The 13,345-nt window shown below is 51.1% G+C and overlaps 1 protein-coding gene across 2 annotated transcripts in view; it reads right to left on the reverse strand.

Moving 5' to 3' along the window:
• Positions 1-6,441: 6,441 nt before the first annotated feature.
• The window catches only part of SLC7A5 (solute carrier family 7 member 5), a 40,311-nt gene continuing 33,407 nt past the window's right edge, over positions 6,442-13,345 (reverse strand). For both annotated transcript variants that reach the window (XM_087738779.1, XM_009477497.2), the window contains one exon: positions 6,442-12,764. In XM_087738779.1, the coding sequence (XP_087594905.1) occupies positions 12,709-12,764 (56 nt within the window). In that variant the 3' untranslated portion in view covers positions 6,442-12,708. The remainder of the gene's footprint in view (positions 12,765-13,345) is intronic.

Raw genomic sequence — 13,345 nt, forward strand, 5'->3', positions numbered from 1 at the left:
TCATCAGCCCAGGCCGGAGTTTGGCTGCTCCCTCAGGCTCCTGCTCCCCCCCCTCCCCGTGACCCCGCTGTCCAGAGCCAACGCTGATTTCTGCAGGAATTGCACAACCCAGCGCGTCATGTGAGAGCTTAAACTCTTTACATCGTGGAAAGCCAACGCCTCTTTGAAAAGACTATTTCAAGCAACTTTGTCAACCCGGATTTTTTTTTTTTTCCTTCTCCAACAGACAAACACAATGTTGGCAAATGGGTAAATACCATTTAGCAGGAGCAACGCTGCAGACGGACGGACCGGCAGCTTCAGCAGCGTTAGGAGCCTGTGGCGAACAGCAGGGAGCTCAGCCTGGCGTGAGCATTCCCAGCCCTGCAACTTCATCAGGACATCTGGAAAATCCTTTAAAGATCCAAACAACCGGGGGACTTCAAACATGCAAGAAAGAGCGAAACAGTGAAGAGGTGGTTACGTCCAGTATGTTGGCAGCTTACGGTCACCAAAGCATGTTTCCTTGGGGTCCCTGTGGCATACAGCGGCCTTTTCCTCGGTCCAGCCACCTCTCCCCCAGCAGTGGCCACGTCCCGGTGACTTGCAGGCAGCTCTCACGGCTGCCAGTGCCTGGCGGAGGGGCAGGGCAGGGTGGGCTGCCAAGTCTGGGCATCCTTTTCGGTCCTTGCAGGAATGTCTGCAAACCGAGCTCCTCCTTGCATGTCTTTGGCTGCCCGGATCTCCCTGCGGCCACACAACCGCTTCCCCAACTGCTGTTGATACAACCCCAAACTGTTCAGCTTGATTTTCTCGAGACTTGACGTAGAAAGATTACATGTACTGTTGTTTTTATTATCTATGTGCAATTGGCCTGCTGACTTTTGTTTCATGAAAGCCAGGGCCAACAGCAACCTCATTTCAAGTCCTTGCAGGCCCAAATGGGTTGTGCAAGTCCTTTATCACAGGAGACTTGCAGGGCTTTAGTCCCTATCGGCTGAGCCAGAGCTTCACCACCTGCCCTTCTACTGGCAGAGGTAGCACATCCCCTCCAGACACTGTTTTTTTTTTCCTTTTTACTGATCTGGTGGCTTTGCAGAAATGCAGCTCTCCGATATAACAGGCACCGGCACCTCCGTGCGGCTCGTTAGACTGCAAAACCTCCCGAATACCTGAGATGCCCGGACCTGATTTATGAGCTCTGCAAAGCCAAAGGCTAAGAGGGATGAGCTCTCCCGCCCTTGCAGCACGCAGCGGTTACCCAAGGCGAGGAGCTGCGTGGGGAGAGGGGGGAGCCCATGCTTTTCCCAGGCAAGTTAGAGCAGAAATGACCTCACTGAAACCCGGAGCCAGGCTCCTGGAGACATTGACCAAAGCAGCCAGAAAACTGGTCCAAAGAGGAGAATACACTCGTGTTCCCACCGTGTAGTTACGCTGTTAGGGTTTGTACAGGCATATTGCCACATCCTTAGAATTGGCTTATGGCACTTAGCGTGCACACAGCTCTGTGCTTTTTATTTTTATTACTCATTTTTGGGATAATACCGTTGACTGCTCTGGAGGCTACGGGATTCATAACTTGATGCCGTTACAGACAGTACCTCATTTTCAGAAGTCTGGAGAGGTCTTTGATGATATCCTGCCCAAAGCTTGCTTTGAATTGTGCAAAGAGCCTGGCACGATGCAGAAACGGAGCACATCTAAAGACCTTGTACCGGTCTGCTTGGAGGCAGCCATGGACAAATGCACCCCTACCCACCGAGGCTGCTTTGTAACCCGGGCATGTCCCTGCCGCTGCCGGCGACGTGGTCTAGCTCTGAAGGACACAGTGACAAGTGATGACAACCCGTGCAGAGAAGCTGGGCGAGCAGGATAGGATCCTCGAGCTGGATCATTCCAGTGCTTATTGCCCGGGCTGCAAAGGGGAGGCAGGGAATCAGTTCCAAAGGGAGGTGTTGAAAAGCGCTCTTAATACCAAAAAAAAGATTTATTTTTCTTACATAATCTGTCATCTTGCCTGTTTCCGTTGTCTCAGGCACTGTCCTTCACCCTGGCATCCTTCCCCTGCTCAGCGCCTTGCCAGCTCCATCCAAACTGGGCTGCCGCTCGGCTCTTTGCCGGCCAACGCCGCTGCCACAGCTCCTGGTGCACATGGTGGGTAACTGGATTGTGCTGAAAGGGCTTTGAGCTAACCCAGACCCGGGGACGAGCTCCCCAAGGCACCTGTTTAACAAGACTGAGGCAACAGGTACATTTTCTGCTCCAGCAGACCTGGACTTCAAGACAACTTTTGGGGACAGGGTGCTGGCAGAGCTCTTCCTGCGAACACGAGGTGCCTTGCACGGGGGCCCCAGAAGGGAGCATCTGAAGGACAAGTGAGTTAGATTAGGAAAGAGAGGCTCAGGCAAGAGGAATTGTCATTTCTTACTTCCCTGGTCTCTAATTCTATGTAGGGATTCAAATGTGGATTTATCTTTCTCATCGTGCAGCTTGAAGACCAGGGGAATTTCCAGCACTTATTGCCCCACCTGATTCAGGCAGCGCTTTTCACCTGTTCTCGGCAGGTGAGCACGATCGTTCACAGCTGGGGAAACTGAGGCACGGCCAGGCACGGTGGTGGGTGGCTGGAGGAGAGCCCAGATTTCCAGCTCCCTCCAACAGCACCGTCATCTCCTGTGCCATCCGTTGGGGTCGGCAGTCTGAGACAGGCAGAGAACTTGCATATCCAGTAAATATGCAGGGGGGGGAAAAACTTCCAGGTATCTGTAAGAAAACCCTCTGTTACATTTCAAGGTCTGGTAATCAGGGGGTTGGAGGCATATTTTTGTTAAAAAGATCTACAACACCCACTCTTCTATAAATCCTGTGCTGCTGAGCTCTGACACCTTCAATAGGTCTCCAGCAAAACCAGGACAGACTGGCATGTTCTGACGAGACACCTTTATTTCATGGCTTTTGTACAACAGGTGAAATATTAACAACTCCTTTTTTTTAAAAAAAAAAAAAAAAAAGACTTCCAAGCAGAACTTCCATTGCTTCAATGTTACAGGGACAATTTTGTTGTCAGGTGTATTTTGCTGCAAGGAAGTTTGTCAACATCAATTCTCCTTTTATTAAATTTCCTCAGACCTGTATCTCGGTTTTGGTGTATTAATTTATCTGCCGCAGAGGATCCCTTTATTAGTTCTATCCACAATTCCTCGTCAGCTCCTTGCTTTCATTTACGTTTGCAGCCTTGAGGCCGTTCCCAGCCCACGTCACACCCCACCCTTAGTGGCTTTTTCCCAATCCAAATATATTTAGTGCCTTTCATCTGTTGCACAAATCTTCAGATTTGATTGTTTTATTGCTTTTTGCTGGGCTTGCCTCCAGTTTGCAGAGGCATTTCTACCTGCTGCTTCAAGGGCTGACGCTCCTTTGGGGGCAGACCCCCGTGCCTCTCTCCGTGCCACTCAAACACCCCGGCGCTCCTGGGTTTGGGGAGGAAAAATGTCATGGTTTTGGTTCGAGGGAGGAAAAACCTCCGTCTCGCTGCCTGTGTGGCCCCCAGGAGGGCTGCGTTCCCACGCCTGCCCCCTCCCGTCACCACTGCCACCTCCAGCCGTCGGGACAAAAGACCAGCAGCCACAAGACCGAAGGTGCGGAGTTGCGTCTCGACAGCTCGGTGCTGCCTGGGGACCACACTGGGTCCACGCGTGGCTCCCGTGCAGTGAGTCCTTCCCGGGCAAAGCCCAGCGTGAGGCTTTCTCTACCATCGTGGAGCTTCCCTTGCCACCGTTGATGAAGCGATGTTCATCCTCCGGAGATGAAGGCACGGCTGCTGCAGTGGCACCCAAGGAAAGGACAACTGGGGGGGAGCCAAGAGTCAACGCATGGCCAAAGGACCACTTCTCCAGCGGCCATCAGTAGTGATCTTTCGGAGAAAACTCATATGAAACATGAGGTCTGATCCCTTCCCAGGTCTGTCCTTCCAGCCTCGGACTCGGAAAGATAACGCTCCTTGAGGCTGCGGCTGCGCTAGGGCTGGTGCAGTTAATAACAAACCCTTTTATCTGAGCTCTTTTTGAACTTTTATGCACCTGTAAAAGTTGTCTCAACAACATCCCCCGACACCGAGCGCACGATTAACGCTGCCGTGTGCGAAAAAACACTTCCTACCCTGGTTCTGCCCGCGCTCCTGTGACAGCAAGGCCAGTTCCCCTCCCGCTCCCCCTGCTGCAGCCCCCAGCCCCGGCGGGGGGACGGGACCAGCTCAGCGCCGGGGACAGGCACGTGGAATGACATTACACAGCAGCACTGCAATTTTTCTTTTTCGTTCTCACTTCCTAACACTCTTCACATCTGCAGTTTTACTGCCCTGTCAGGAGATCCCTTGTGCAATCAACTTTGTGTTTGATGAGCCTGCAAAATGCTCGTTCTCTGGGAAACTTTGTCAGCCCTGTCCATCTCCTTTTCCAGATTGTGTGTGCCGAACTGGCCTGAGCCAAGAGAACATCCACAGGCAAGCTCTGCAGGCCACCTCCCTCCATTATTAACCACTTTTACCAGTGTTTTCTCTCTCCCAATTATTACCAAGATTAATTCCTTCTTTCAAACCCCGTGGGCAGCTCAGCGAGACCTGAGCCTGCTGAAGACCCAAGGATACAAGGCACTGGAAGCTTGGTGGCCTGCTGAGGACTGACCTCGCTGTACGAAAGTTGTGTGTTTCTCCCCGGGATGCTTTTCTCCATCTCTCTGCTCACTGTACCCTCTACAACAGCTCCTTGCAACTGGCCTGGGCTACTCCTGGACCCTTTACCTGTACCGGCATCCCGTTTGCCACCTCCCATACCAGGGGCGTCACCGCTGCGTTGTGCAGCGGCTTGCACACGCCTGCTGGTAGCACTTAATCTGATCCGGGACCCTTCGCAGCTCTTGAAGGCCTCTGAATCCCACAGCTGGAGCTCTGCTCTGAAACACCGTCCTTTATCTGCCAGCAATTCCTTGTGAAGAAAGGCTCCAGCACGGGAACTTCTCCAAGGAAGCCTGTAGCAAACACGGATGCAAATAACTCATTTTGTTTCTGTGCTACTGCCTTATCTGTCTGTTCAAGCGCTTTGCAGCACAGCACGGGGCCCGCTGCGTCTCTGGCAGGCTTCCCGCGGGCGCCACAGCCCTTCTCCTCCTTGTGCTGTCAGCGTCCCACTCGTGAACGTCCTGTTGACTTGTCTTATTGAAGTTTTATATTTAAATTGCCAGAGTTTGTTCTGCTTTCCTTCTTTGGCCACGACTGTCACTTTTTGAATGATCTCTTTTAAATCGCTAATGGCACAGGCTATTCTGCTGTTTAGCCATGCTGGCTTTGAGAGATGTTATTCTTAGATTAGCCTAATTCCTCCACTAAGAGTCTCTAATGCCGTATCGGAGAGCCTCGGTGCCCCTTGTCGCACACATTATCCCTATAGCAACTGCATTCTCATTTCTGCACCTCTAACTTCTTCCTTTTTTTGTATATATTTAAAAAGTTAAATGTTGCTGGGTTTGGTCTTACAAGGATGTTGGCCTTGAGCATATAACATTGCAGATTCCCTCCTCCAGTGTGACTTTCTGAAACAGCCACAGTGCTTGAGAGTAAATCAAGAATTGCCTGTTTTGTGAATCCTCTCATTCTTCAAGACGCTGGTTGACTGTGGCACCTAAAATTCTGGATGAAATTTGTGTAGAACATCTATTCAGCCTATGGAGGCATCACTGAAGTCTCCCTTTACTGCTGGGGTTTCTTTGCAGCCTTCCTAAGCTCCATTAGCATTTCATGCCCATGTCTTCCTCTTGGACGCCCATCTGTCGACGCCACTTGTTGATGTGTCAACAGAACAGCCTCAGCACCATCTTCTCTTTTAGGAAGGAAAACTTCTGAGCTCTGCCACCTGCACACCCAAAAGTGCAAATCTTCAGGCAACCCTCCCACCTCACCCTTCTGTGCGCCTGAGCATCCCCTCCCCTCCCTCGGGGCAGGGCTCCTGCGGACAGAGCATCTCTCCAGCGCGGAGGGACACGGGGAAGAGGGACTGCAGCAGAGGATCGCTTTCCCCATATAAAGTCTGATACCTTCCTGCCTTAAGACATTACCTACCTTAAGACAGTTTGTTTGGCTGCAAGCTTTTACCAGCAGCATCTCTGTCACACACCCATGCAGATACGCCCTGGGCATCAGGACATGTCATCTGCTCCTCTTGCCCAAAGCTCACCCGCTTCCCCATTCCCTTAGTTTTAACGCATGCGAAACCAGAAATGGTAACTAGAATTTAAAAAAGGAGGACGGTGATAGAGGAATGGATGCTGTCATTGCTAGGCTATGCTCCTAGACCCGTCTGCAAGAGGAACGCTTGGAAACCCAGGGCTCAGGCGCTGGCCGATGTGGGAGAAACAAGGCAACCTTTTGCAAAATAAAAGTTTTAAAGGCAAAGACCAGCAACAAAAGAGTTGTGATTCAGCTTTCTTTGTTAAAAAAAACAAAACAAAACAACCCAAACCATAGAACAACCCAAACATTTAACAGATTTGTTAACCACAGACATAAAAGAATCAAGAAATATTCAAAAAAATACATTGCAGGAGACATCTTGTTTTACAAGGCAATTTGATTAAGTTACTACTGGCTGACCAGCACTTGGTCAGTCGTGGAATAGCTGTGTTGACAGGAACACAAACATTGTAAATAGACAGCGCTTACTGTGGAAGTATTAAGACTAAAAGATATTTACCCCTTAAAATAAATAGAATGTCATCTACAGCAACATTTAAATTAGTAAAATATTTTTAAAGCAACCAAATATAACAAAATTCTAAATCAGATCTAGATTTTCTTCTGTGTGTTAAGATCCTTTTTTTCTGTGTTTTTAACAAAACCCAAGAAAAACATGAACTTTATCTCTGAAAAGTCAGATTATTCACTAGAAGTGAAATTCACCCTCCTTTTGTTCTGTGGGCCAGCACAAGGTCCGGGTACCACGTAAAATTCTTCCTTTGCAGGGGTTTAGGTGGGACACGGACCTCACCCTGTCCTCTGAACAAATCAGGATTTTTTTCCCTGTGTGTGAAACTCATCCCAGCGCGGGAGCCGCAGCCGGACCCCGCCACGTCCCGCTGGCCGGGAACGGGGAGAGCATCTGAGCGCTTGCGGAGCCCCTGCGCCGAGATCAACCTCACCCAACGGGAATAATTTAGGTGTAGGTATAAAGTCTCTTTTAGGCCATTTAAAAACGAATTCAATATTTAAAAAAATATCTCTTTTTTCTCGTTAACACTTCAACAGCTGGAGGAAGCAACACCCCTTCTCACACAAGGAACAGCGGGCTAAAAGAAAAGAAATAATCCTCTGGAAATCAGTTCCTTAGGGGCGACCTAATCCAAGCCACATTTCCTACGTGCAGCTGAACAGCACTTAGCTTTGACTCCCAGCAGCGTCCCGCACACACGCACCCCCCCACCCCAGCTGCAAGTTCCAGTTCGAACTGTGTAAACTGGGAAGAAACTTCTGAAGTACGGGCAAAACCAGCGTAGGGCTGGTGGGCTCTAACTCCTCAAGAAGCCACCAGAAACGAAGAGCCCCTTGAGCATCCCTCAACGCCAAGGTCTCGCGGGATGCCCTGGCACGGGCAGGGTCCCCGGCGGAGGCGCGGGAGCTGATGCCCGTCGCCGCAGGGAGCCGGCTGCTGTGCTCCCTGCTCGGCAGCCAAGCGCCGCCAGCTCCAGCCGCGCCGGCCCGTCGCGCAGCCGGAGACGCTCGCCGGGCTCCCAGGGCCGGCACAAGGCTGCGATTCAGTCCGTGGGGCTCTGCCGAGGTTACGGCGCCGGCCGGCAGACCTCAGCACGAGCCCCGGGGGGGAACCGGAGCCGTCTCGCCTCTGGGCTGCCCTTTCCCAAGCTCCAGTAGGAAGCTTTGTTCCAGCCCTTTCTCAACGGCCACCGGCACCTTCCCCTTTGATGTCACTAAAAATGGAGTTGCGCAACCAGTTGATGGAAAAGCTGGCGTCCCTCAAGAACAGCCCCCAACAGCCAGTGTTGCATAATGACAACATTTGGCTGTTTCCTTCTTTTTTTTTTTTTTTTTTTTTTTTTTAGTTTTAGTTATTTTTTATTAAAGCCCGAGAACACTGTAGCCTCAGCTGACGGCACGGGTACCTTCCCAGACTGAGAGAAAACCTTCCCCACGGTTCCCCGCAGCTGGACTAAGACTCTGCCACTGCAACCATCTCTCCGTGGCTGGGAAGTCGCGGCTGCAGGGAAGAGCTCAGCTGCAACGCCGCTACCCCTCGAGGGCTCTGCTCTCGGGGCAGACCCACAGCGGAGGAGCCCATGGAGGAGCCCAATTTATTCCCCTGCCTGAGCCGCCCGCAGGGAGCGGGCTCGGAGAACAACAAAGCCGCTTCTTAGGAGTTTCAATCCAGTTGAAGGGTCTTTAAAGTTGGTTCAACAGTGACAGAGTCCCTTTGAACTTAGTATCCACAGAGGGTGCTATTAAAAACAAAAGCTTGTTTACCAGAACATGGTATCTGAGATGGAAAACACTGCAAATACTGAAGGAAGTTTAAAAAAAAAAAAAAAAGAAAAAAAATAAAAATCCACCTAGGATGACTTAAATCCCCCCCATTTTTGGCCGGGAGCATGTTGCAGGGCTGAGCAGGGCTGGTTCCCCTCTCGGTTGGGAAGGTTTCTCATTCAGAAAGAGGAACCCAAGGGGTAAGGAAGCGCCTGGCCGCCGGCTCCTGCCCGCCCCTGCCCTACTCTTGAGCAATCCCCGCGGGACGCTGCTCCGTGAACACCCCTACCGACTGACTGCCTGGGAGCCCAAAGGCTTAAAAACAAGCTAAGAAGAGCGATAATTGAACAGGGGTTTAGTACAAGGACCAAGAGACTACTGCGGCACAGCCATCACTTGCAGAAATGGGCAGCCATCACTTGCAGAAACAGGCAGCCACGGCTCCACAGCTGGACTCGACAATCTTAAAGGTCTTCTCCAACCTAAACGATTCTATGATTCCACTGACGCGACCACTCCGTCTGTATCTGCAGAATACTGGCATGTGAAATAGATTCACGCGGTACCTCGTTTGACTGTAGCTACTCTTTAGGAAAGCAAACTCCTGGTCACCGTGGCTGTATGTGTCCTTTGCGGGAAGGGTTTATCTCCCGTGGCGGACTGCAACAGGCGTGACTGATCACGGGCTCGAAAGAGCACAAGCAACCAGAGACACAGAAAAATCCCATATCCAGTGCTGGGAACGATGAGAAACTTTCTGTGAAGTCTCTGCTGCTCCCCTCGCCCCCCGTGACACATGACATTCCACATTTGAGGAAAAACAAGCAGCAAGGAGGTCTTTCACAGGCATGTATTCTCTCTTTTTCCATACCGAAACCCAGCTGAAGAGGGCAAGCCCCCGAGGGCAGCAGACACTCCTGGCTGCTGATCTGAGTTACGAGCTGTGGCACTGGACAGCAGATGCTGCTAACAGCAGTTTCCTCCACTGGAGTGAAAATTACTTTAGTTGCGTTTTCTTTATAAAATGCAATCCGGTTTTACCCCCTTACTCATTATCTCCCTAACCTCCAGGAAAAAATAACCCGACGTCTTACAGCCATGTCACCAAGCTCTGGTGGAGGGGAACTGTCGGGGTCAATAAGTCATGGATAAAAGAAATCAGGTTTTTGAAAGGTAAACTTTGAGATGTGAGCTGTGGCTGACCAAATTCGACATTTTTGTCATTCTGTGCTGGTACCTGGGTTCAGTTTCTCCCTATACCTCTATTGCTGTGGAGAGGCTGGCGAGATCACCATGAAACGGACGGTGTCAATGCCAGAGCCAGCAGGTTAGTACAAGAGAAAGATCTTTAGCAGCCAGTGAAGAATCATGTAAATTCATCAAGAGCAAGCAAGCGAGTTAAGGATTTAATTAAGATCAGGTAATTAATAAAAAAAAATATTTCTCCGTGTGACATCTCCTCTTTAAAACCAGTGTGAAAGGTTCGCCAAGAGGATGTTGTGTAGTGATGGCTCTTCATCACTGATGAAAGTCATTTAAAGATGCGTCCAAAACAAGCAACCCCCCCGCCTTTGGGAGATTTGGACCTATTTCTGAGCTCTCTGTGGCTTGGACCCGAGTGCTAATTTACGTTGGATTGAGGTGGCTGAGAGCTAAAATCCCTTTCCTTTGCATCACAAGTAATTCTGCTGGTACATATTAGCACTGAGAGCCCCGACGCTGAACCCAGGCCCTGCGGGAAACCAGCCCCGAGCCCATTACAGCCAAAAAACTGCAGACCAAGTGGTAGGTGACAGACTGAGGTTCTCTCTCGATGAAACAGGTCCAGCATAAGCAGCAATTTCCCATCACTACCCTGCCAAAACATCTCAGCCTTCAGCTGGAAGAGGATTCCAAAAATTGAGTTCAGGTTTTATGGTTCACGACCTTATTTATGCAAATGCATCTCCACAGGCCCTGGATCTGAGATGCTCCAATTCATTGCACATAGGTCCCTGAACAGCCAGGCACTGGCCGTGACTTTGGGTTCTGCACTGTAGATGTACCCAAACCAGCTGCAACTCTCCACAGGCTAACTTAGGTCCAGGAGAACTCGACACTAACACGTGTAAAGCGGTACCTGAGCTGGCATGGGCATCTCTGCCATGGAATAGGCAACCTGACGGCAAAGGTTTTCAGCGTGGTGATTGTCTCACCTATTCCTCCTGCACTGCCTCAAAGCAAAGACGCGTGGTTGGCGAAGCAAGAGCAAAGAGCTGCACGGAGACACTCGCTGACACAGCCACGGTCACTGTCACACGCACTTGAACAGAAGCTACCACCTGCTATATCACACACTCTTTTTTTGCTAAAGAGCTTCTTAGAAGGACAAAGCATGAGCTAGTACCATTGGTGTCCTTAATGCCTCTTCATCCAACATAACTCTAGGCTAAGAGGAGAATCCAGTAGAAAGCATTAGCTCTTGGAGGATCCCGGCTTCCAAACAGCTTAGTTTACAAAAATATCAAGGAGAAAAAGTAGTTCAACAACCCATTTGCACGAAGCACAAGCACAACGAAGATCCGTAACAGAGACTGAAGCAGCTCCCTTGTGGGAAAAAGATGCTTTTGATTTCCAACTATCACCTTGAGCGCAGAGGCATGATGAGCAAATTGTTCAAGAATGCAGTTTTGCTGAAAAGGTGATGCTTCTGACCAAATAAAGCAAGATGTTCCTAAGAGGACAGTTTTGATTACTTGGGAACTAGAGGAATTTTGGGTGGGCTCAGGGGATGGGACTGCACCACCCACAACAGCAAAACAAGATTTCACACATGGATCATGGTTAATGCTCAAAGACGGCTCCCGGAACGGGAGGATGTTGGTGGGGGCATCTCACCAAGCCAAACCTGATGCTGCAGTTTTGCACGAAGGAGGAACAGGCCCACAGTCCCTGCTTCCTAGAGCAAAACAGACCATCTACAGCAGACCGAGCTTAAAGCCAGGCTCCAGCCATCCGGGGACATCTGCCCCTTTCTACACCCCCAGACCCATTGGTCCCATCTCCGCTGCACGTTCCAGAAAGAGACGCAGCATAACGAAGGGCGCGGTGACAGGCAACGCACAGACCGGCCCCAGGGAACGAGCCAAGGGAATCCCACCCTTATTTTCTCTTTGCAAATGGGTTAGGGGCAAACACGAATCACGCCGAGGGCAACGAACGCGGCCATGTGGAGAGCATGCTGTTGCTCATCCCATGCTGGATGACAGCCTATCTACAGAAAAACACGGGGTGAACCAGACAAGGACTTGGCTGCCTGCTAATTGCAATTCCCTGGGTTTATCCGGAGGAACTCCATCCTCAGGCCTGCACCTGCCCCAGTGCTAATTCACAGGGCCAGGGATGGGCATTCTGGTGAAGAGCATCCCGGAGGACTGGCTCAATAGCAGGGAGATGGCTTGGATCTGAGAGCTAAAAGCCAGGCGGTGGCAGGGGACCCCGAGTGCTCGTCAGGAACGCAGTGAAAGTCAGACGAGGCCTCCCCACGTCATTTCTCTGACACTAATTCTGCTCTGCCTTGTCTCACCTAAGTCACTGCCAGCGGACGAAGTCCAAAGCGTCCAGCAGCATGTATTTTGGTATGAGTTTGTGTGTGTGAGCCGACATCAGCCAACCTTTGCTTCCCAGCCACGCGCCCTTGCCCAGGTAAAGCAGGTGGGCCAGGCTCAGGACCACCCTGCGGCTCTGCGACGGCCCCAGCCCCAGGCACGTTCACACAGCTGGCAACACTCAAACTGGGCTCGTGAGCGGATCCGCCGTCGTCCGGGGGATCCCAGACCCAAACCAAGTAAGCCTACACAGAACTGACGTACAGCCCTCGGTATCACACACACACACACACACACACAGAGGCTGATCGGACTCGCTGCTGCCGGACAGGCAGGGCCCCTTTGAAGCTGTCGGCAGGAATTCCTCCTCCTGGCCCACGTTCGTACCAAGAACTTCTCATCACAGGGTTGCTCATCTGCCAGGCTAAAGGGTGGCGACGGAGGGGCTGGAGGAGGCGAGGCAAGGCAGAGCTGGGGGCATGGTGTCAGACACGAAGCAGCTCCGACGGGGTGCTCCAGTGCCTAGGTTTCGTTTACGAGGGATCAGAAGCGTTTTCTCCTTGTGTCGTCTTAAAATAATATTGTGCGTTTCCTTGAGCTGAATGTCTCTGCTTTTCCCGCTTATGATTCTTGCGGAACCACTTCCATCAGTTTCTGGCAGAGGACTGTTGCGGAGACTATGGGGAAGAAAGCAAAGCGCATCTCAGAGATCACACGCAGGGGCCCAACACGTATCTTGGTCTCGGTTCATGATACTCTGCCTCAAAAGGGCATTTGCCTCCCCACCGTGGTTCTGAGCAAGATTAGTCCAAATACAATTTAAGACTTGAAAGCAAACGAGCCACGGGCTACTCTCTATGCATGCCCAGAACTTAAACATGCGACACTGGGAGCTTGGCTCCCGCAGCAGGGATGCTGTGCGGCCCCGAGAGAGGCCCCGGTACTTCTTGGCACCAGTTTCTAATCGCGTGGTGATACGGTAACTACATTTGGATGCCAGAACTGCCAGCAGCCAAAACTGAGTCAGGCACAATAGCAGGAATGGGCATAGAAAATATGAGCCGATGCTTTTACTTCCAATTTTGAAAACCTCGGCTGTATGTGCACCCAGCTTCTTTAAAGGCTCGAGTACCCAGGACCAAACCACTCAGCATACCGAACACAAGGCAGAGTCCCCTGCCTTGCAGAGAGCGGGTGAGGAGCAAAAGAAGCATTTCAGGTGCAAGCTGGCTCAGGAAAGGTGCTAAACTGGAAGAAC

The sequence above is a fragment of the Nipponia nippon genome, unplaced genomic scaffold (genome assembly GCF_047370975.1).
Source record: "Nipponia nippon isolate SJK-2023a ecotype South Korea unplaced genomic scaffold, ASM4737097v1 scaffold_7, whole genome shotgun sequence".
NCBI classification, from domain to species: Eukaryota; Metazoa; Chordata; class Aves; order Pelecaniformes; family Threskiornithidae; genus Nipponia; species Nipponia nippon.